Raw genomic sequence first — 25,477 nt, forward strand, 5'->3', positions numbered from 1 at the left:
CGCGCACCCAGAGTCCCACGCCGGCCCCATTCCCTCTTGCCCCGCACCGAGGCCTCTTGAAAGGGGGGACACGGAACTTCTTGTTTCAAGTGGCAGTTGCGAATCGCGTAACGGGAGAGCGAGTCCCAGTCCCCTCTCCCCAGATCTGAAGCCCCGCCGCGAATTCTCTCCGCCATTCGCCAACCTCGGGGATCTCTCTCCCTTCCCTCGGTCGCTTGTCGATTCTTGGAAAGATGATGAAGTTCTTCGATAACTTGCCGCCCATGGATCACCTGCGATCCGAGAAGATGAGCTTCGTCCAGCTTATCATCCCCGTCGAGTCCGCCCACCGGTCGATCACCTACCTCGGCGAGCTCGGCATGCTCCAATTCAAAGATGTAACGAACCTTTCCTCGTAGATCTGATCCTGATTCTTTGGATTTCTGGTGTAGATCTTCATATATCCGTTTATCATGTTTCTTCTAAGCTCGCTTTATTCAGTTCTTGATCTCAAAAACATAATCTTCCATCCATGTTGTATTGATTCTTGGATAGTGTTTTGTGATCTTTCTTTTTTTTTTTTTTGCGTTTTTCTTGTTTTTCTTTGTCGGTCTGGATGTTAACTGGATTGTCATAGGTGGGATTGATTGAATCTGTGTAGATTTTAGGGCTTTATGCTGCCAATCAAATGTAATTTAGTTGGGATCTTGGTTGGGTTGCAGTAGAATTTGGATAAAGAATGCTCTTATTTGCATTGGACTGTTGATGCCATAGTTTGCCGCTAAATATGACTTCCTCATTGTCAAGAATGGGGGTGGAAGTATCGATTCTGGCCAAGGCGTATCTTATCTTTAGGTTATGATTCTTTCTTAGGAGAGTGTGCGTTGATTTTGACTTTTTTCCCTAGATTTTAGATAGTGAAGCAGGTGATCATGGGTTTGCATCCAGAAATTATCATAGAGATTTATTTATACCTGCAGATAAGTAGGTAGTTTACAGAATCACGACTTCTATCATTGCCTTTTTGTCTGAGAAAAGGCAGTGTAACATAATTTTCTGACTAGGTCGCTTTTCTGGGCAAGATTCTCATTTAGGAAGTTAGCACTGTTTCTCATGTATATATTGAGGCTAGAAACAAGGCTAAATCATTGCATGGTATTAATTCAGAGAAAGTGCACAACATCATGGATCAGGTAGGACTCATTTATCATAACAAGACTTTGCCAGGGCCAAGATTGCTGAGATGGATTCAAAATTGATGTTCGTCTGCATTCTTATCCGTGCTCATTAGTGGTTCTTTTGGTAGTAACTTTAGATAGTTTTCTTCATTCATTTCGTGTTCAGGTTGACCCATAAGGAGTTCAATGGTTTTAGTCCAAGGGACATGAGACGTTCCTCTATACATGGATTCCATGGTAGCAGAACTATTACTGCTATGACCTGCCTTTAGTATGATCATGACTTTCATTTATGGGATGATGACTTAATTGAGGAACATGAAATTCTTGTATAACTGTTTTGAATGATTTTGCCTTTCAATCAATCTTTCAGAAGTGCTCTTATGAAGGCTTATGGTGATTTATGGGAATGATGTTATTGCTCAGTAGTTCAATATCTTGGCCCTGATTTGGGTGTCTTTGCTATATAATCAGGGCTCCCTTTGGTTTCCATAAGTAATCAAGCGAGGGACTACTGATGCATTTTAGGTTTTTGCTGATATGGAAGAAATGGTTTGACTGATATCTCCAAGGTCTTCTAAGGTTGTTACAGACTATAAGGTTGGTGAGAATTTTGCTAAACCCCTGAAATCCATTAAAATTCAAATAACAAGATTTTTTCCCTCCTTTTTGTTTCAAAAATTTAAATACACAGGTTGGGTATGAGTTGTTTAGAGCTACCGTTAAATGGGATTTATGAAGATGAAGGGTTAGGGTGTTGCCTTATGATGTGGACAATCATATTATTGCTCTGTGTAACTACTTAGGTTTGCCTAATCAGGATCATTGACATTGTGATCGCATACTAATATGCCATGCTAATGCAAAGTTGCAAACCATGTTATCAGTGATTACTTTGGTGCAGAATGAATGACGCTCTTCATCATGCGCAACCACAATTTGCTCCATAGGCATGAGCAAGATTCTTTTCATCTTGGCATCTACATCACTCATATTAGCATTCATGTTAACCAACCCTGGTATTTTTTGGAAGAGCTAATCATTCCATTGGATTTCTTTTAGAATGTTTTAGAACTTCGCATCGATACGTATAACCATGACCAACCCAACCTAAGATACAATAATAACATTGATGAGCGAGAGAACTTCATACAACCTCAGTGCATTTGATGATTTGGGTAATTATTTCACAATCTAGATGATGATTTAGACAATATTAGGTGAAAACTTGGTAGCCAGAATCTTTATCTACATTAAGACGTCTGTTTTAGAATCTTCCCGAAATCTTGAACCCATACATGCTTCCCAAGCAGTTACTTACTAAAAGTGTTTCTAAACTTTCCGCTTCCTTGAAATTGCAAGCGTTCCTGCCTTGTTGAAGGATACAAAAGAACTGTAAAAACCAGATCATCGCATAGTCATATGTCAAGTCATTTAGAACTAAGACAACAAAAAATTAAAATAAAATGTTGAAGTAAGCACCCAAAAAATTCATAGGAGATAAAGTTTCCACAGACAGCTGGGCATCCCTTTTCTTTATTGTCTTTCTACTTTGATGTGCATTACAATCTTAGGAAGTGGGATTGGGATGCTATGGTAAACATATTTGATAAATTAATAAAGATACTAGAGGGATGGAATGTGAAGTTATAATTTTTGGGAGTATGTCGTGCTTCATTTTTTTATTGTAAAATGTCCATTTACTTTCATTCTTTGCCAACCTAATGAAGAAGATGCAGCATTTTTTACTTCAGAAACGGTATAATGTTGTGGGTAGGGTGGGTAACATTTGGTGAACCAAGAATAATGAATAAAACAAGAAGGTAGGATAATGCAAGGTTGAATTGTTTGACAAATATGAGCACCAACTTCATAAGCAAGCGCATTTCCGCTGGAGTTGTAGTGAGGATAAGTCTCTTTAGAAGATGTGATTTGAGTTAGATTTATGGAGAAAGGGTCTAGTCACCATATTTCATCAATTTTTTACATGGAAAAAGATACTTAACAGCTGAGTGCTGCAAAGCAGGCTCTAAGTTTACGTCAATTACCCGATAAAGTGAGACTCTTACGAGACTTCTAGTTGAATCTTTTGCCCCTGATATATTTGCTTTGTACTTGAGTTATAAGAAATGATACAAAAATTTGTTGAAACTTGGAAGTAAATAAAGTGATTTAATGTCTTGTGTTAGGAGAAAACTTGGAAAGACTGATTCGAGGATTCCTTCGTGATGTTAACATGGATGATTGTTCATATTGCTGGAAATGATTATTCTTTTTTTTTTTTACTTGAGAAATTTCTCGTACTTACAACTACTTGATCACGCTTGGTGGATGGTTACTCCTTTATATATATATATGTATGTATGTATGTATGTATATTAATGCCTCTTACCGTTGTTCTCATCCATTCAAATGCTCCTACCTTTTATTCTGTTCCTATTGATGATACTATTATTTTTCAAAAAGTAATAAAAAAAATCTTATGTTGCTTCCCCTCCCTTTTTTAGCTCGAATATCAATCCTCTTATCATGGCTTAAGTTTTCTTGATAATAGTTAAGAGACAATTCTAGAAAGGCTCTGCCACATGATCCCCATCAAAGATCAAACTGGAACATGCTATAATGATATGATTAACTTTGCTTTTGTATATTTTGGATACATATTGAAGCTAAAAGAAAATTTCTTCATGTCTAGTTTGATTTTGTTTTTTTTTTTTGTCAAATTTAAAATGTACTTTGCCTAGTAATGTTGATCTAGAAAAGTATAGGAGGTGATTAGCATTTTATCACAAACCATAAAGTAGTATAAGGGCAAGCTAGGTGTTGCTTCCACTTTGTAAGAAAATAAGGAGAAGCTGTAAGCTAGGTTTATTTTTTTCCTAGAAGCAATTTCTGGCGTTTTCTTCTAGTGTATGCACTTCTCGAACAATGCTACAAATCTTAAAAGTGTTTCTTTTGCTTTAAAAATCATAAAAGTACATTTCTTAAGGAATACCAAACACACTCTAAGAAATATCAGAACATAATCTATGAATTTCTCGTGTTTGTATTGATATTTCTTGCTCTTGAACATTTTGTATTTTTTTTATTCTCTTGGAAGGTTTAGTTTCTATTCTTGTGCATATGGATGATAAGTGGTAAGTGCTTTGTATGACTTTGATATCAATGAAAATTGCAACTTGGATGTATTTTAAGTACTCGAAAACACCAACAGGCAACAGGATTAGGCAAGCTTGCTATCTTATGGATAGATGCATGCAGAACGCTGCTATCTACCCATCTACTTTTCAATACACTAAAAATAGGGTTGGAATCGGGCTGGGTCGGTTGGGCCTCTGTGCAACCCGGGTCTGGTCTGAAAAAATTTCAGGCTTTATGTCGGGCTGAGGTCTGCAATTTCTTTAAAATTCTGGCTCAAGGCCGAATCCAAGATTGGCCCGAGACCCGATTGTGCTGACCCGGATCTAGGCTCGAGCTTCTCCATGCTCCAACTCACAATGAGAGAGAAAGAGAGGAAGAGAGAGAACATTGGGGGAGAAGAAAGAGAGAGGAGGGATCAAGAGGGAGAGAGAGGGAGAGAGATAGGAGGGATCAGGAGGGAGAGAGGGGGAGAGAGATAGGAGGGAGAGAGGGGGAGAGAAAGATTGGAAGGGAGAGAGGAGATCGAAAGAGGGAGAGATTTGGAGGGAGGGAGAGCAGAGAGAGATCAGGAGGGCAAGATGAGATCGAGAGGGACTAGGGAAGAGAGAGGAGAGAGGGGGAAGAGAGATCAGGTGTGAGAGAGATTAGGAAGGAGAGAGAGATCAGGAAGGAGAGAGTGAAGAGGAGAGAGAGCATAGAGGGGATAGCGAGAGGAGAGGGAAGAGGGATTGGTGGAGAAGAGAGAGAGAATGGGAGAGAGAGGAGAGAGGAGAGAGTGAAGTGTGGAGAGAGGGGGGAGAGGGGAGAGGGAGATCTCATGGGAGAGACCAAACAGGCCTTGCCATTGATGCTGGCCTAGCTTGACGGGCATCGGGACAAGGCCAATTTCTAGCTCTAGCTGGAAAGAAAAAGTAGAACTTTTCCATGGAAAGAAAGTTTTTCAGATATACGGTAATAAGCTTTCCAAATTTGTTATTTTTTAAAATATACAGATGGAAAACTAGATTTTCCAAGGCAAGCAATTATACTCTTATGGCTGTGCAGCAGCAAGACACGAGGAAAAAGTGGATGGGTAGATTGTGTGCCCCCATGTAAAATAGTATTTTTTGGATGACAATACCTCCTCTTATTGATGTGTTGGCGACACCTGTTTTAAAATCTTGATATTTATGGTGCTTTATTCACCAAATTATGCAGTTTATCATTAAATGAGATATCTCAGATGCTGTTGCCTCTTTTACCATATTTTTGGCAGTTAAATGACGATAAGAGTCCTTTTCAGCGAACATTTGTCAATCAGGTATTTACTTTCTTTGATTTCTTTAACTTCTTTTTAATTTAACATTAAATTTATTTATGAAAAAGCCGTGCAGCATGCTCATTATGACCATTTCAAAATTTCTATAATCACTGATGTGGTTTTACTTTTGGTATTAAAGTCAGTAGTGCACTTTATTCAGTAATTTTTTGATTTTGCACCTGCCCCTTCTAATTGTTGAACTCACCTGATTTATAAATTTTTTCCTATACTTTTTGCTTGTGATTGTGATTGACTATATATAGAGATGTCTAAGATTATAGATATCCCTGTAGCTGCAGTTTGTTCACTGTCACCTCTCATTTTTTGTAACTACTCATGAAAGGATAGGTTATATCAGAGCGAACCAGAGGTACAACAAGTTCTGAAATGTAAGCATGGCTAGCAAAATAATTTAAGAATCCGGGACTGGTCGATTAATTTAATAATAGGATATCTCCTTGTCCCCATCGGAACTATTTTGGCGGAGAACGCATCAGAAAAGAGACTCAATTACTAACAAATATATCAGTTTCATTTCAAACTTTACTCACCGTTAAGTATATTCTCAAATATTTTCCTGACAAGTCATCTGCCATATGAGGCAATTTACTTGAGCCTAAGTTTGTACTTTTCCTTTTTCTCATTTTTCCTTTTGGTTCAACTGACATGGAGTAGTAGAATTCATTCGTTCCTTTTCTGGCTCAATTCATTGTATTCGGTCAAGGTCAGATTTGTTTCATTTAAATTTTGCATGAAATCAATTATGTTCTGTTTAAAGTGTCTGTTAAGGCATTTATTACTCATTTGAAAGCGGACCTTGAAATCCACAACTTTGCTTAATAAGTTTAATCATGCTAGATAATGGATATTGCTGCAAAATATATTGGATCAGAGTTAAGCATGGTGTGTCGTAGGAGCTTGGTCCATGTTGGGATATGGTTCGATAATATCTTGGTAAATATAAGACTACTTACTTGGTTACTTAGATGCCAACCCTGTGATTTGGTTGGTTTAGGATTTTTATTTGTTGCTTCATCTGCAGGGTAGCTACACCAGCAAACTTGTCTATTACTTTAAGGAATACTCAGGGAAAAAAGTGTTTTCTTTTGTTTCCCGCTTGCATATTAAGTTTGACAATCTATTGATCTTCGAGAATCTACTCATTAGGTCACATCATAGCTTGTACTCGCCTAGATCAACTTTTTATCTTATTCTCTTTAGACAGAACTTCATAATGGAATCGCTGTTATAATATATGAATTATGAATTTGAGTCTTATTTTTCGGAAACAAAATGGAATGATGGTTATATTGATATCGTTCTTTTTCTATGGCCTTATCGTTTTTTACTTTTGGTTATTTTTTAACTGCCTCCTTTATTCCATGCAATATGTTTGGATGAATTTATATTATTGTGATCTTAACACATGTTCTTCCTGATGCTTATCTAACAGGTGAAGCGATGTGGGGAGATGGCACGTAAATTAAGATTTTTTAGTGATCAGATTAGCAAGGCCTGTATCACATCTGCAGGTCGTCCTGCTATGCAACCAGATATTAGCTTGGAAGAGCTAGAGGTAAATTGTTCATGTTCTCTCCTCCAACTCTTTCAATAGCTTCTTTCATTCTCATTGAGTTAAACTATTAGACGTTAATATAGATACCCTTTTTTTAGGTACGATTGGCCGAACATGAGGCTGAACTTCTTGAAATGAATATGAATAATGAGAAATTGCGACAGGCATCTAATGAGCTCCTTGAATTTAAGTTAGTTTTGTTGAAGGTACTTTCTTGTCATTACTAATTACTTGCCGTATGCTCCTTACTGTGTTACTCACACAGCTTCACCTATCTCTAGTAATCATTATTGTGTATAGCTAGTTTTGCTACTGATGTTGGGAAGAGAATTCTTCTCTTCTTACTCTGCCCCATTGTTAGAGGGTTATCAAATTCTTAGACATTTTATGTCTCAACCATTTTCTCCTTATCACTACCTCTAAGATTTTCCTTTTGTGGGAGTTGAGTTCTAGTTATGGGTTGCTTTGCTGTAATTGATTGCCTGCACAATGCTTTTGATCCTTGCCAAGATAGGCTGTTCTTTAGCTTTCTGTATAGAAGGGTTTCTGAAACTCTGGAAAACAACGGAGCCATTTGGGTGTTTCAGGAGTTTTCTGCTTTGCATATAGAATAAACATAGAGTAACTGTTCTCTTCCTATTTATTGTCTAGTTTATTGTAGGAACACACAGGAAGTGCCTCAACCTGAAGGTGACTGTTCATTTCTGTAATCTATTAGAGAGAGGCTTGTATACTTTATAGTGAGCCTGTAATTTTTACTCTTACCGTCATATGTGACGCTGTTAGACCTTCTGATAAGGAGAAATGACCCTGTTCATTTTCTCCTTATCACTACCTCTAAGATTTTCCTTTTGTGGGAGTTGAGTTCTAGTTATGGGTTGCTTTGCTGTAATTGATTGCCTGCACAATGCTTTTGATCCTTGCGAAGATAGGCTGTTCTTTAGCTTTCTGTATAGAAGGGTTTCTGAAACTCTGGAAAACGACCGAGCCATTTGGGTGTTTCAGGAGTTTTCTGCTTTGCATATAGAATAAACATAGAGTAACTGGTCTCTTCCTATTTATTGTCTAGTTTATTGTAGGAACACACAGGAAGTGCCTCAACCTGAAGGTGACTGTTCATTTCTGTAATCTATTAGAAAGAGGCTTGTATACTTTATAGTGAGCCTGTAATTTTTACTCTTACCGTCATATATGACGCTGTTAGACCTTCTGAAGAGGCTAAATTTTAAATAAAGTTCCTATGAAAACCGAATACTGAGACAATATAATTTAATTTTGTGCATCTTTCTTGGTATCTTCAGTGGACCTTCATTATCATGAATATATGATATTTCAGTGCTTCTCTTGTAGAGGCCTCGGCAAAGAGGAGTAGGATTGAATATGTTGGACAGGTAATCTCTTGTCCAAATTCTGAATGCATGCCTGCAACAGCAAAACTGTATCTCATCTGATATGTTTGACCTCGATACAATTCGATTGGGTATTTCATACTTGAAGTTTGGATGATCTATAGTGGTTTATTAAGAAAGAAAAACATTTGTCAATTGCTAATGAGCAATGTAAGCTGTTTTTCTGCTGATGCACCCTTTGGATCTGCAGCTGTTTGTAGCTGTTATACTGGTCCTACAGAACTACAATATCATCAGGGGTGCTATTTGTATGGCATACTTATCTGTAAACAATATGAGATTTTTGTTTTTTGACTGCGATGCAATGTTCCATACAACTTCAGTTTAGTGATGTTTATAGTAGTATTTACCCATATGTATTTTCACATAGACCTTATTTTTTAGGGAGTTCTACCATCTCATATTTTTTAATCCAGGCAGGTAGCTTCCTTGTTTCAAGTCAAAATCATGCAGTTCCAGCTGAGAGAGAATTAGATGAAAATATATATTCTAAAGAGAGGGATCGGGAGAGCCTATCCTTACTTGATCAGGTTTTCTTCTTTTAGTCTAATACCATTTATTTTGGTAATATTATTCTTGTTATTTAATCTAAACATATGTCTTTAAAGGAAACACCGCCTGAGATGTTGAACAAAGCTGGTTTGAGATTTATTAGCGGGATTATATGTAAATCAAAAGCACTAAGATTTGAGAGGATGCTCTTCCGAACTACAAGGGGCAATATGTTTTTTAATCAGGCACCTGCGGGGGAACATGTCATGGATCCAGTGTCAGGAGAAATGGTTTGATAACTCCTGCCTTTTCTTAATCTCTGTACTTTGATTACACTTCCATAAAGCTGGAGGCTTTGAAACTGCATCCATTGCCCACCCTTTTACCTCAGCATCCTCATTGCCTTTAAGTGTTGATATAACTTGGATGCTATTTTTGATGCATGTAACAAATATTTAGTTTTAAGTCTTTTCATATTTCTTCATGCCGATGGCTGTAACAATTTATAAGTTCCTAGTCATGATCGCTCCAACTCTTTTCTTGTTTGTCTTATGCAGGTAGAAAAAATTATCTTTGTAGTTTTCTTTTCTGGAGAGCAGGCTAAAACAAAAATACTTAAAATTTGTGAAGCTTTTGGAGCAAATTGCTATCCAGTTCCCGAGGATACTAGCAAGCAGAGGCAAATGACTCGCGAGGTATTCTAGTTTATGAGGCCAACCATTTTAGACATCATGGACCATTTATTAGGGGCCTGAATTCCTATTCAGCAATTAATGATGTGTGACATGGATTTCTGTTTGAATCATAAAATATTATAGAAATAATGTAATGGTTAGTTTAGAATGGATGCTTGTTATCTAATATCATTAGACTGAAACTGCTCTAAGATAATGGTTTTCGCCAACAAGATTCATTGAGATTCTGGAACATGCGGTGTTCTGCTCAGTGAGTTAAATGCTAAAGGTAGCGTACTTTTCTGCTTCTTTTTGCTATGTAATAGTGAATTTCTTGATTTTGTTTATAAACTGTTTTTAGAGCTAGCCACATTGACTGCCTAGGCGAGGCTGCTTAGATGCCCTCCTTAATGTTTTGCCTTCTGTTTGAGTATGGACAATCAGACTGATTTATAAATTAGGATTGAGTGTTTTTAAGTTTGTACACTTCCTATCGACTTTAGCACACATTATGTAGTAAGCTATTTTTTATTTTCAGATTGTAACTATATGTATAGATTATTTTCGATTGAATATAATTTTTTAGCGGCTTTGATGCCTGCCCATGCACCTGCTCAAGATCGGCGGAACCGGTACCGGGCACCGTACCAGTTTTCCGGCGGCATGAGTCGGTATGGGCCGTGCCGGGCCTATACCGACCGAGGAGGGGGTACGGTATCGTGGCAGAGAGAAAAGAGAGAGAGAGAGAGAAGGGGGAGAGATGGAGGGAGGCCAATGGAGGGTGGCGGAGGCCGGAGGAGGCTGCGGGAGGCACGGCCATGGCCGGACTCCTGTTTCGTTCGAAACAAGGGAACCAGCCGCGGTCGTGCCTTGAAACAAGGGTCTGACTACGTCCGTGCCTCCTGGGGCCTCCTCCGGCATCCCACCCTCTTTCTTTCCGTCCCTCCCCTGCTCACTCTTTGCTTCTCCTTCTTCGGCTCCGGTAACGGATTTCGTTTTTGTTGCCGAAACCGTACCGGTGAGCTACGGGTACGGATCGGAACGGCCGGAATCCTTCGGTTCGGGATGGTTCCGCCATCCTTGCACCTACCTATCACCCCAACTCTTGGCTGCGCTATGGCCTCCAGTGTGCCACCTTTAGGTCCTCAAGACATTGTGACTAAAAAGGTATCACTGACAATCACTTATTTTCTGGTGTTGATTGAAGAGAAGAATCATGACATCGCACACAATTTGCTGTCCAAACTCCAAAGAGATATATTAGTCAAGTATTGTCCAAGTGCTTATTCAATCATATTGGACAATGATTAGATTGCTTGGTTTTTCAGGTGCCCTGCTGCTTGCTTTGTTCTGTTCCTGAAAGGTTATATCAAATTGATTTTTGTGTATCTTTGTATGAGGGAAGGATTGAGCACTTTTTGCAAGCTTGCATGCATTTGTTGATAGAAGCTTTTACTTTAATCTGTCTGTGAGAATGTGTCTCAGAAAACATGCTTTAAACAAATTATATCAAATTAATAGCTGCCAGTGTGCTCTATTTACCTAGCAGAAGGCTATTGTTGCTGCTCAAAGTGAAGTGCTGCAACATTTAGTGCATGATTTGCACTTATACTTGTGACATGACAACTGCAGAAAATGTATAGGACAATGGTTTTTTCATTGTTAGTGAGACCATGTTGAATACATTTTCCGCTCCAACGACCAAATAATCAAATGCATTTGACTTACATATGCTTTTCCTTTACCTATATTTTAGAAGCACGGGGATCCAAACATTACAAGGCACAGTAACAGAACGAACTGTTAACATTTTTCCCTCATGATGAGTCCCTATATATTTTGTAGATAATGTTTTACGTTACAAAGAATAAGTTGCCTAGCATAACTTTCTATGATTTTTCCTAGGTGTCATCACGTCTCTCTGAATTAGAAGCCACTCTGGATGCTGGAATCCGTCATAGAAATAATGCTCTAGCTTCCATTGGGTCTCAACTATGGAAGTGGACTATCATGGTAATCAGATTACTCTTAGACATTTATTCTTCTTGTACTGCATCCTCTTCTTCTGTTGGTTTACTACATGATAGTTGAATTTTGTTCATTTTAGAGTTCCAAGGACTGTATAACCATTTAGTGAATCATCTGTGACCACCCACCCTGCACCCTCCCTGCCTGTTATTTGAGTGAAACATGCATTTGTAATTTTCAAGACATCCTTTTCAGGTAAGAAAGGAGAAAGCTGTATATGATACATTAAACAGGCTCAATTTCGATGTGACAAAAAAATGTCTTGTTGGAGAAGGCTGGTGCCCTGTATTTGCAAAACCTCAGGTCATACTTCTGCCACTCTAGTATTTTCATATTTGTTTAGAAATCAGATGACACTTTTCTCCAATTTGTTTCTGTTGCTACAGATCCAAGATGCCTTGCAGCGTGCAACAATCGATAGCAATTCACAAGTGGGGATTATATTTCATGTGATGAATGCAATAGAATCACCGCCTACATATTTCAGAACTAATCGGTTTACACATGCATTTCAGGAAATTATTGATGCATACGGGTTTGTCTTTGAAACCATAGGAGAAGATTATTTTGCATATGTATTTTTGTTCTGGAAATACATCTCAGTAAATTGCAAAATTCTTGAATGATTTGATTCCACAAGAATTAATGCTTATTTCAGTGAAGACTGTGTCAATGCACTACTGCATCTTGACATAGTGAAGTGCTTTATTGATGTCTTTAGATATATATAAAGTACATTTTGCTGTCCTGCATCTTATACTTTTATTCTTTCAAGACTTGTTATCATACATTTTACTCGCTAAGTCATAATACCTGCTTCAGAATTTGTGTTGCTGATGTGAAATTTTTTTCCTTATGCTACCTCAGTTTTGCTGTGTCCAACTTCACCTGCCTTGAGACAATTATATACATTATTTATCATTGTTAATATTTTTTGATGTAACCCTTTAATATCTGCTTGTATAAATGACAATACAATAATTTTATCATTTATGCATCTTCATTTAATTCACTTCCACTCTCATAAATGGAAAGAGTATTGAAGAAGTTCTGGAAAGAGTTTTAAAGTGAGTTTAAAATCAAACCATCCATTTTGATTTATATACCATCAGAAGAATAACAATCCTTTGCTTTTATGGAGAATTATGGATTTTCATTTTTCTTTTCTGTGGATTTGCTACTATTTGCAGATTGCATGCCATTAAGGGTTCCATCATCTTTCTGTCCTTGCATTCCAAAAGATAGTGCAATAAACAGAATGTCACATCAACAGTTTAATAACTCAAATAGTTGACTAACCAACTCAAATGCTTCTTGGAATTTCTTCACATATAAACATTAACAAAAGAGACATGGAAAAACATGGATGGGCAATGTCCAAGCCATGTTAATTGGATTTGGAGGGTGTGCCATCAACCATGATGATAATCTTTTTCGGAACTATGTGATCTGAAAGAAGAATATACTGCCTGATTCACTAGGTGTATGGTCAAGACTGCAGTGTCGATTACTTAAGCAACCAATTGCAAGTTAAATGAATCATAACACTTGAATGGAGAAGAGCATATCTTGTCATAGATGCAGGAACAATAGTTGCTGATGGCTGGCTTTATAGAAGATTGTTTATCTTGGCATACTTCTTCAACAGTATTGCATGGTTTTTGAAAAGGATTTGGTCGTTATGTGCATTATCATTGCAGTTATACTTGATCAGCTCATGATAAATTTACAGGAAGATGCTGACAAGTATTAACAGTTTGTGAAACCACAATGAGTAAATATGTGGTTTGCAGCCTTTAGCTCAGCCTTCCTCAGGCAGAGCTTCATGACCACCATAGTTATCACCTCTTTTGCTTGGTTCTATCATCATGGCCTGGTGAAGGAACAATAGTTGCTGATGGCTGGCTCTATAGAAGATTGTTTATCTTGGCATACTTCTTTAACAGTCTTGCATGGTTTTTGAAAAGGATTTGGTCATTATGTTCATTATCATTGCAGTTATACTTGATCAGCTCATGATAAATTTACAGGAAGAGGCTGACAAGTATTAACAGTTTGTGAAACCACAATGAGTAAATATGTGGTTTACAGCGTTTAGCTCAGCCTTCCTCAAGCAGAGCTTCATGACCACCATAGTTATCACCTCTTTTGCTTGGTTCTATCATCATGGCCTGGTAAAGTGTCTTGAGTGTACTTGTCAATGAGTGAAGTTGTTAATGTTTGATAGTGGTGCCACAATTGGGAACTGAATAAACTTTGTATATTGCTGGCACATCCTTCTAAGCCAAACCTGAGCCAAAAACTTGTCCAAATTCTGCTTTTTGGCTCGAGAATTTTTGACTACATCTAATTCTTGGTATTCCCTTTGTACTTCCACGTCATTAGTCAAGGTTAGGTTCAATTGATGATTCTTATTTTGCATTATTGTCAATATCTCAAGTAAATAACATTTCCAAGAAATATTATTTTCTGTTCCATGCATGTTCTAGAAGGCATATAGGATTCCCTTCATCTTTACTAGCAACCTGGCGCATGGAATGTATATATTAAAAAATATTAATTAAATATAAAGGGAATGTATGAGGGATGGAGATGGAAGGTTTTGTATTAAAATACAGGCTCTGATCATGATCTATCTTTAAAGTTGCAAGATATTAAATCTTTTTCAGTTATTTATTTTTGCAAGATAATAGAAAATCAAAAATTGGGACCATAGAAAAGGAAAGGGTATAGAACTTGTTCCTTCTTTACCCATGTGGATAGGAATGACTGATTTCTTGGGAGAAGGGTACTAATTGATTGCAACTTAGATACATGGGTGCGAGAAATATTTAATTAAGCACTCCACTTAGCAGTGTGGGGCAACATATCCGCGAACACTTATATGGGCCAGTGCAGATGGAGGGGGTTAAAGCTGATAGATTGGTTGGATGTGGTTTTCGGATGAACCCGATACAAATATTAATAATGTTAATAGTTTACTTGTGTTATAACTATTTTATTAGGTAAAGATTAAGCATACATTGTTTATTGTATTATCATTAATATTGCTATTATTTATCCAAAAATATATTTATCATTATTGTTTTTCTTTGTTATATTTAACATATTTTATGTATTTAAAAAGTTAGAAGATATTAGTAGTGTGTGCATCTGCATATTCTGCCTGCACACTGTATATCTGCTTTGTGGTTGCTTGATTGCGCACATATCATAACTGCGTTTTAAAACACCATGTAGGTAATTTATGACTAAAGGGATCTTTTGTCCAAAAAGTTGAGAACAGAAAAATGTAGAATAATATTTAATATTTAGTACCATCTTTTTAATTCAGTATAGGAAATTGCAATCACATTGGTTGAGGACCTATACTATTTTGGGGCAATCTCATAATTTTAGGTAAATTCCCATTGCTTCTGCTTTTGAGAAAACTATTTTTCACTCCTATGCAGGAAGCTTCAGGCCACACTTATTAGGTAATGTGTTCCCAAGAACACGGGAACATGTTCCTCCCAAATATTATGGAGTCTCAAATTTGTACATTCTGCCTTTTTATATGACTTTATAGTAAGCATGTGTGCATGTTTGGTGAGGACTGCATGAATGTGATCCTACAAGGACGGCAACTTGTTAGACTGCTTGCACCTTGACAACTCATAACTTTAATCCTTAGTAATCTATGCCATTCATTTTGTATCTTATAATGGGTACAATTTATACAACATGGATACAAGCAAGATATGATAAATGTTAAGTTAATACTGTGATTATATCCACTTATGGATCACCTTTTAGTATATTATTTAATGTTTTTTTGTACACAAACAAAACAAATATGTATTTCATATGACTATTTCTTCCTTCTTAGGTGCTTCAAGCACTTGAGTTTTTGTAAATGGACATCTTCCCATCTCTACACTGGCTTCTGCTCCCCCTTCCCCCTTGTTTTCCCGCATTATGCTGTTGAGGTTGAGGGATTACTTATTATCAACTAGCTAAGATGCATTATTCTACTATTATATTTGTATTTATTCAATTAAAACACTGTTCGGTTATTTAATAGTTCACTTTATACAACCTATTTTATCCCATGGATTTCATATCCAGCATGGCTAAATTGAAGTAGTGTTTTAAGGGAAATTGCTATTTAATTACTAACAAGATATTTTGCTAGTGCAATCTGGATACTGTTGATATGTTCCAGTATTTTATGTCGATGCCTGATCTAGCTAATGTTGAATTGTTGATTGGTCCTGCTTCAAAGCTGAAATTGGTAAATTAGGAATTCATTGTGTTAGAACTTGCCTGTCTTACTCTGTAAGAACACTTGCCTGCTTCTCTCTGATAAATTAAAGTAGAAAATATCTAACATGCTAGAGAAAGAAATCTTTTATATGGCCAAGTGAAACTATCTTGGTCCTGTGATAATGCTTAGTTTAAATAGCATTTGCATGAACTGTAGAAAAAATTACAATGACCTACTCTTGCTTAAGCAATTCAACTATGTTTGTAGTGTGAATTCTGCTTGCTCTGTCTTTTGTTAGGGAAACAAGTTTCTGAGTTACTAATTCAACTATGTTTTGTGCAGTGTTGCTAGATATCAAGAAGCAAATCCTGCCGTGTATTCTGTCATTACATTTCCTTTTCTTTTTGCTGTCATGTTTGGAGACTGGGGCCATGGAATATGTTTGTTGTTGGGATCATTTTTCCTTATTGTTCGTGAGAAAAAGTTTGGTTCTCAGGTGTGTATGGACATGCATTTTTCTTCATTAAATTACTCAAAAGAGACCTTACATTCTACATGAATTCATGCTTGTAGTTGTAGTCCTTTTGGAAGTATTCTAAAGCTGTAGTAGTTATTGCAGAAACTTATATTATGAAATGGAGAAATACAGTGCACTGCATATGATTGTAAAATCTGATTTCCAGTTTTACAAAACCTAAAATAAGGTTTTGTAATTTTCTGTTTCTTTAAAACTCATTGGTAATCTTATAACTCTTAATGGTAAAAATAAATAAACAATGACTAACAATATTAGTTCCAATTATTCCCAATTTTTTATTTCTATAACTAGTGGATACTTACTATTTACAGTGCGCATTTGAAAATTGAAAGATGTTGTTCATAATCCATGTAGCAATTATTTCTCTCTGTTCTGTTTATCTATTTAGTTTCATGTTAAAATATGTGGAAAATTTGGCAAGTGCTTTTACCTACTCCTTTAACTGGGTAATGTTTACAATTCTCACTCGATAAGTTGTATGTGAATTGTTTCTCAGAAACTTGGCAGCTTTATGGAGATGGCATTTGGAGGGCGCTATGTACTCCTTTTGATGGCACTGTTCTCTATCTATTGTGGATTAATATATAACGAATTTTTCTCTGTCCCATTTCGCATCTTTGGTGAATCTGCTTATAAATGTCGGGATACCACTTGCAGGTACGATAATCTCTGTTGAATGTTTCCCATCTTTATATGGTATAGTTCAGTATTTAAAACTAAATATTTAGTTGCAAGCTTAGTAGTATTTATTATAGACTTCTTATCTGCCTTATGATTTTAATACCAAGCCTATAGCTTCTATTTCTTTCAAAAAAATTCTCAATATTTTCATGGGGTCATTTTTTATAAGATGGACTCGAAATGCCATAAATGCATCCTATGCCATTGTGCTGCTCTAGCCCGCCGTTTAATTAGCAACATAAACCTGAGGTATTCTAGTACCAGTCATTGCAATAACACAACAATGAGCAGAATAATCCTTGTTCCTAGTAGAATTAAGTCAATATTTAACAGACTGCTACACATCATTTAAATACTTTCAACTGAAAATATATTTGGTGATACCAGCGTATGCCGAACCGGCCGGTACGGGCCGGTACAAACCGGTCCGGCCAGCTACCGGTACGCCGGAGCTGTGGAAACCGGTACAGGCCGGTTCCTTGCCGGAGACGAAGAAGAGGAGGAGAAAAAGAGAGAGCGCGGGGAAGAGAGGGAGGGAGCCCACCTTCGGCCGCCATCGGAGAGCCGCGGAGGGGCGTCGGAGGCCGGTGGGGGGCGGGCTGGGCTCCCTCCCTCTCTTCCCCGCGCTCTCTCTGGTTCTCTTCTTCTTCCCCGGTTCCGGCGGGGAAGAGCTTCCCGGTTCGTACCGCCCGGAGCACGGTACAAACCGGCCCGTACCGGTCCGGTAGGCAACCGGTACGCCTACCGGACCCGGTACGGCGGACCTTGGGTGATACCGATAAGTTACCTTTTTGTAATTCTAAAACTAACACAATTACTATTAGATATGTATTAATTTGTTGCATCAATGTCACACAAAAATCAGTAATTTGTTCTTATCCTCAAATAGAAAAAAATTGCACCACCCAGTACTAGAATTTCTGTATACACAAAGTTGTTCAGCATAGTGAAGTCACAGGATTGAGGTGTCTGTGATCTGCCTAGAGATGTACCCCAAAGAATGGCACTTTTAGGACTGACAGTATATATGATGACCACAAGGTTCCAACTGTATTTTTTGGTATCTTGGCTTTATAGTACCTGTAAGGGGGGAATACAAGAGAAATATTTGCAATAAAATTAAGGCAGCGTGATTTAAGTGGAGAAGCATCTCTACAATGGCTTAGGATTGTTGTGTGCTAATCAGACTTGAGGTAATTAGACTTGATGAATATTTTATAGGACTGTTTAGTTCCATCTATAAAATCATCAAACTAAATGGAGAGCTCTCTTTTTGTTGGGCATACTGGTTAGAAAGTTGGGAGATTGTTGTATATAAAATTGCATGACTATGATGAGAATGTTCAGAATCATAATTGCAAATGAAAGAATCAGGCTTCATCAGCGTGTGAAAGTTTTTGTAGATTAAACAACTTGCAGGATCATTGGCAGAGTGGGTATATGCTTAGCATGATTTATCAACAGTTATTTGGCATAATAATGAAATATATTTAATTCCAGCTGATTCATATGAAAGAGCAAATAAGTATATGTGTTGGCCTAATGTTATAGATGGTTTGTACCTGTGAGCCTGGTCGAATTCAACCTGTTAGAAGTCTGATGGTTTATGTGCAATGTGGGTTGTCTATTGGTCAAGCTCAATCAACCCATATATAGCTGGGTTAGGTTACAGATAGTTGAATTGCCATGTCATTGTCATATGGTAGGAGGGGAAGGATGACATGCACTGAAAGCATACACATGTTGAGTCTTGAGTGAATTCTCTCTCTCTCTCTCTCTCTCTCTCTCTCTCTCTCTCTCGCTCGCTCGCTCGCTCGCTTGCTCGATCTTGCTCTCACTCTCACCACACACACGGAAGTCTTGCAATGTTTCACAAGGTCAAGATTGGATTCATTAATGTATTAAAGAATGCAAGTTTTGTATTTTGGATTCTTTCACTTTCTTTCCCAAACTAATCTTAACAAAAAATCCTACTGAGTCCCTCTCTAGCCTTTTTCTCTCCTCATCTCAAAGACATTAAAAAATTAGGAGAATAAAGAAATTAGCATGCCTAAAAATAGTCAAGATTCTTTTAATCATCTCATCTTACAATGCATACAGACACCTCTCCTTTATCATTATTGAATTGGGTTACATCTTATCTTACCGTAACTGTTTAAATTGGAATTACAGCTGTCCATTAATATCAAAAAATATGCACTTCTTTTGTCTATAAATGTTCTCCTTTCCATCAATATCTCATTTTATGTATGCATCATTTTCTTCCTCCTCTTTCTTGTCAATTGATAGCAACAGAGATATCATGACTAGGAAATATTGATGCTGTAAGTTTTGCCTGGGAAACATGAGGTTGTGACTTAGGTCCACGAAGGAGATGTATAACTCAACAATCAGGGGGCTTCTCTAGCTTGATTCATACCACCTATGTGTACGGTAGTTTTTTTCCTCTAGTCTTTGCAGAATTCCAATCTAACTTTGTCTAGTCTGATTTGCCACTTGGATTCCACGTCATCTCCTTGTCTAGACATACTGGCTGCTTATTTTGATGATACTAATCCCTGCAAGCGCAGCGCTATCGATTTTGAACTCTACTATCACCCCAACCCCCCACCTCACGGAATGTCCTGAACCCTCTGTCCTTTGAGTTCGCTTGTCCAACCAGCTTCTATTTTCAGAAAATGGGTACAACATAGTGGCTTGGGTGTGGGTTAGTAGGTTCAAACCGCCAAAGCTACATGCCTCATGTATCTTTGGCAAAAACATATGGGTCCTCAAAAACATCACCGAGAATTTTAAAAAGTTTAAAATGGGTCCACCCTAAGCTAATGATGGCAAAATAGGAATTTTCTTTCATAAAAACACCAACCCACTACGCCCTTGCAAACCAGATCTCAGACATGGCTTTGAGCTTTTCGAGAGGCTGTGTGGGTGCTGAGTAGCATTACTCACATCTTATAGTTGCTTATCATTTAAATTATCCATATAGGCCAAGTAAGAATTGCTTTTGATTTTAATTATGATGTTAACTCTGTGTTGTACTAATTATAGTAGTCTAATCTCTTGAAGTTTACATATAATGATTTACCAATCTTCTTTAATTCATTTTTTACTTATGGGTCCTGTTAATCATTTCTATCCATCGTTAGTACATGTACACATTTTATATCCAGCCTTTAATCTTTAATTTGTTAGTGGGATCAACACTTGAGCTGAACTCCCAAGGCATCCATCAACCTCATTATCTTAAATGGTGCGCCAATGTCTGATTGGAGGTCAACTGGGTAGTGAGGAATTAAACATTCGAACTTTTTGAAAAATGCTGATGGTCATACTTCATATCATTGCTCAGTTCACCGATTCTATGTGGTAGTAGATGATTTGCAGAATGGTATCCCGGGCCCACCTGAGACCACCTACACCTGGTGTAGCATGCTAATCCCTAATTGCCAAATTGGGCTGGTGATCTAAGTGGTGATTGGAGGTATGATCTGTAGCAGCACTATAAGTTCTCATACAGCAGCTGACAAATCCTAGCAAAAATAATTTACAGTCTTATTTCCTAGCATTAACAAGTAGAGATTTACTATTTATGCTCGGCTAAAATAAATCTTGTCCACTAATATCTTGGTGAACTATTGGAATAGGTGGGTAGGTTGATGATTGAGATGGAGAGATTTTAGAAAATTTGATGGAGAAAATTAATATAAAATGCATGATTGTTGATTAATGCAAGCAATCTCCTTAACAAATGCTCCTAGAGAATCCATTAGAATATTCTTGTATTTATATGCTGCATATTATTAGCATTATTTGCAGCCTTTGCAATAAATTCTGAACATTGTTAGCAACTATTTTACCAATGTCATCTCTTGAACTGAGGGATGCGAATAAGAAGATTTTCTTGAGATTTGAATATGACCCAAGGTCTGCCGAATTGGCCTAAACCGGCCGGTTCAACGCGTACCGGTACTGGCCCCAACCGGTACGGTTCGACTGTAAAAATGGTTCCGGCCCTATAGGGGTGGAACCAGCCATTTTTCGCTGTGTACCAGTGCGAACTAGGTCGGTTCGCACCGGCCCAAGCGCGGCACGCGGGGAAGAGCGCCTACACAGGCTAGCAGCCCGCGTGGGCCATTTAATGCCAATGCCACTCTGGCATTTAACATGTCCGCGTGCCGACACGCGAGCGGGGAATCCCGCGCCTAGCTCCGAGCGATTTCCCGCTCAAGGAACCGCGGCTGCGGCCGGTTCCCTAGCAGGGAATCGCGCCTGCACGCGGTTCACCACACAAGCTGGCAGCCTCCAAGGACTTTTTTTTTTTGCGTCCGTATGCGCGTCTGCTCTGTTGGCCAATTCGGTACCGGTACCGGTGCCCACCAGTATGTCGGTACAATCGGTCTGGTAGACCTTGATATGACCACATTGGGGACAGAGAAATATGGAGCGTCTGTTTTTGAAATATAGCAGGTGATGTTCTAGAAGGTCTCAATAGACTATTGTGGAAGTAAGAATTCAACTGCTCTCCACATGATTCAAGATCAGTAGATGTCACAGCATTTTTTAAGTGCATATTGTTATAACTTGAATTGTCTGAGATCTTTCTCTCTCTCTACCACTCCCATTTCTTCTACTTTATGTTGGGATGCTTCTGTTTTCTTTTAGATAATTTCATTCTTCCAAGCTTTTTTTCACAGTTCTAATATCATACGTTTATTTGTTGTCTATTTCACCTACCCATTACCTGCCTTTTTTCTTTTCCTATCTATTGTTCTACATCTTTTTAATGATTCTCTCTTATATTTCTGCCATGTTACAGTTTGGTTTTGATTTCTTTCAAAAGTTTAAATCTATCCCCCTTGAAAAGAAATCTGATATATAGCGAGTAATTTAAATAATCTGAAACTTTGTTCCTGTATGCTCTTAGATGTTTGAAATTTAGGTTTCCTACTAAAAATCATCATTTGAATATCTAAAACTGATTCAGTGTCCTTCAGTGATGCACGCACTGCTGGTCTTGTAAAGTACCGTGATCCATATGCATTTGGGGTGGATCCAAGATGGCGTGGGAGTCGTTCTGAGCTACCCTTTCTGAACTCCCTCAAAATGAAGATGTCCATATTGCTTGGTGTGTCTCAGATGAATTTAGGTATCATATTAAGTTACTTTGATGCAAAGTTCCATGGAAGCTCCCTTGATATAAGGTATGCTTCAATTATGCTTGCAAGTTCTGTCTGTGATGTTGCCTACTTACAAAAGACTGAACAATAGTTCCATGTTACTTTTGTTAGGTATCAGTTTATACCACAGATGATCTTTCTCAACAGTCTCTTTGGTTACCTTTCACTCCTCATTCTCATCAAGTGGTGCACAGGATCTCAAGCTGATTTATATCATGTGATGATTTATATGTTCCTGGACCCAACAGGTGATCTTGGTGAAAATCGGTTGTTTTGGGGTCAGAAACCACTGCAGGTTTATTCATTACTCCGATCTCTTTTACGTGCAAATATTGCTCTGCCTTTTTCATTAAACTTGGCCAGTTTCTTGCAGATTTTGTTATTGCTTCTGGCTATTGTGGCAGTTCCTTGGATGCTCTTTCCAAAGCCTTTCATCCTAAGAAAGCTCAATACGGAGGTATATTGGTTGCTTCCTTTGAAATCTTTGTTGCTGCTTGATAGTTATTACATTTGAATTCATCTTAAAAAAAGAACTTGCAACTAAATGTGTAAGGTAATACATTGAGAAAACATTTAGAAAATCTTGAGCTGATGCTGAATAGTTGGGACAAGGCTTGATGTTTATGGTTCTTGAGCAACTTCCGTTGGAAATTAACTGCAGCTAAATACTCTTTGCTTAATGTGTATCATCAGATATCCTTTTCTTTTCACATATCCTTATACAAAGCCTTGATTATTTACATGTTATAGTTACATTTTCTTCTAGTGTTCTTGCCTGCAAATTAACTCAGGCACATCGCTTGTGGTAAATTTTGAGTGTGATGCGTTGCTTTTTTCCATATTCAAATGTTAAATTTTCTTAGTCCTTGACCTAGTAGGTATGCTTGTATGGTAACAAACTACTCCAGAACAGCTATAATCAATGAAAATTGGGAAAAAAGAAAAATCAAGGACATGTACCTTTGAAGATTGTGCGACACATATTTATGCTTTTTATAAAATGTTATGCAGAGATTTCAAGGCCGTACCTATGGCATCCTAGGGACATCCGAGATGGATCTTGATCATGAACCTGATTCTGCAAGGCAACGTCATGATGATTTTAATTTCAGTGAGGTATTTGTGCATCAGATGATTCATTCCATCGAGTTTGTTCTTGGTGCAGTCTCAAACACTGCATCATATCTTCGACTTTGGGCTCTCAGGTATGTTACGTCAGGCTTTTGAATACCACATCATATATTGCTTGCATCTAATCTAATATATATTATTTACCATTTTTGTTGGTTTTTTCTAATGTTCAGCCTTGCACATTCAGAGTTGTCAACCGTTTTCTATGAGAAAATACTACTCCTAGCTTGGGGGTGAGTTTAACTTCAATATCTTCTTATCTTAATTATTTGGTACTGTTTCTAGTTTTATAGGATGTACAATTTCTGTGTTATTTTTTTTAACAGGATCTTCCCTTATGAGAATTACTTTTTAGGAGGATCTTTAGTTTTCAATGAGTTTTCCACACAATGTGTAGATTTTTCTGCTAGACTATATGTCCATCTCTTGAACTTCTGATCAGCAATTACATAAAATACACTCAGAAAGGCCACTAACACACTTCTTGGAAAACTGGATCATGAACTCTCTAGTGCTCTAATATTTAGCGTGAAATTCAATCTAATAAGATTATTGTCTGCAGGTATGACAACCCTATCATCCGGATAGCTGGGCTCACAGTTTTTGCTTTTGCAACAGCATTCATATTGCTCATGATGGAGACACTAAGTGCCTTTCTTCATGCTTTGCGTCTACATTGGGTTGAATTTATGAGCAAGTTCTATCATGGTGATGGTTACAAGTTCAGACCCTTTTCATTTGCCTCCCTAGCAGATGAGGAATATTGATCAGTGCATTCCTTTAGAAACCTTGATTCTTACAGATCAGAAATACAGGAAAAGAGTAAAAGAATAAACAGGTGAAAGATGGAAATTGTTACTTTGCAGTGCCATGATCAGATGAAAACTGATAGAAGTTGATCTAAGTGCACCATTTGCACTTTAATTAACAGTGTAAAACCTCTTCTTGTTCCATCGCCTAGCTTAGTTCGGAGAGAACAAACAACTGAGAGATATTTTGTAAAGTTACAGGCTATGAAATTTACTTCTTAGAACAGAGCAGTGCTTCTTAATACAGTTTAACTCTTAAAATCATGTGTCATCTAGGGGACGCTGATTCTATTTTTTTTTTATTTAACTCAAATAGACAATGTAGAGTTTTTGTTTTGTTTTTTGTTTTTTTTTTGACAACTGGGTCCTTTCCCTTCATGCTCTCTGTTTGTCAACTTCTTCTAATACTCCATTAAGGAAAAGCTTTCTTTTGATAAGACATCTGGAGTTGGCTTTCATGCCAGCCTTGTATCACTGTGTTGCTTTTGTAATTCATAATGAATATGAACTTGGTGTAGAGAATTTCCCCCCCTCTTCTAGAACATGTATTCTGGATATCATGGTGGACTTTGATAAAATGCAAATTGGTTGCTGCTTTTTGGGTATGGAGGCTGTAATTGGCAGAATGGTATGAATGAAACCTCAAATAGAAAGCTCAAAATGTGGATGCGTCTTTCTTTTTAACTCTAGTATATTCACAATGCAGAGTATGCTAGATACTGCAATTTGGTATCAGGATCTTTACCAGGCATAAATATACGTGACAGGAAAGAAGTTGATAAAAAATTGGCTCCAAATGATCGGATTGCTATCCTTTTTCTCTCTCCGTTTACAATAGTTCCTAAAATTGTTCCTGGATGATCGGATTAGCGCCAATTAGTCAATATTCGGAATTACTTTTAGTCATCTTATTCAAAACTAATATAAAACAATAATATCAAGCTCGTCGCATGAAGCTGTCGGCAGTCCAGGAGCAAAACTGATTCATCATAATGTTTCTGTACAGTGAAAGGCAGCGAGGTGAAGTGAAGGTTATGTCCGTGCTTCCGAAGGCTTTGTCGAATTTTCAGGTGTGGTCTAATCTTTGCCATGAGAAAAGGAAGGTGGAGCAACTTACC

At 37.6% G+C, this 25,477-nt stretch overlaps 1 protein-coding gene across 3 annotated transcripts; it reads left to right on the plus strand.

Moving 5' to 3' along the window:
- On the plus strand, positions 1 to 24,796 carry LOC103702866 (V-type proton ATPase subunit a1-like). 3 transcript variants are annotated; one of them, XM_008785485.4, is made up of 18 exons: positions 1 to 377; positions 5,554 to 5,598; positions 7,052 to 7,174; positions 7,273 to 7,380; positions 9,000 to 9,113; positions 9,192 to 9,365; positions 9,633 to 9,770; positions 11,655 to 11,762; positions 11,973 to 12,080; positions 12,164 to 12,312; positions 16,366 to 16,519; positions 17,058 to 17,218; positions 22,237 to 22,443; positions 22,531 to 22,714; positions 22,793 to 22,876; positions 23,431 to 23,624; positions 23,724 to 23,783; positions 24,113 to 24,796. In XM_008785485.4, the coding sequence occupies exons 1-18, from the start codon at positions 234 to 236 to the stop codon at positions 24,315 to 24,317; spliced, it is 2,460 nt and encodes an 819-aa protein (XP_008783707.1). In that variant the 5' UTR covers positions 1 to 233; the 3' UTR covers positions 24,318 to 24,796. The 3 variants fall into 3 exon arrangements, with proteins under 3 accessions (XP_008783707.1, XP_008783709.1, XP_038980902.1); XM_039124974.1 differs by lacking the exon at positions 1 to 377 and adding an exon at positions 1,632 to 1,757; XM_008785487.4 differs by lacking the exons at positions 9,000 to 9,113; positions 9,192 to 9,365.
- The last annotated feature ends 681 nt before the right edge of the window (positions 24,797 to 25,477 follow it).

This window comes from Phoenix dactylifera, chromosome 3 (genome assembly GCF_009389715.1).
Source record: "Phoenix dactylifera cultivar Barhee BC4 chromosome 3, palm_55x_up_171113_PBpolish2nd_filt_p, whole genome shotgun sequence".
Classification (NCBI taxonomy): Eukaryota; Viridiplantae; Streptophyta; class Magnoliopsida; order Arecales; family Arecaceae; genus Phoenix; species Phoenix dactylifera.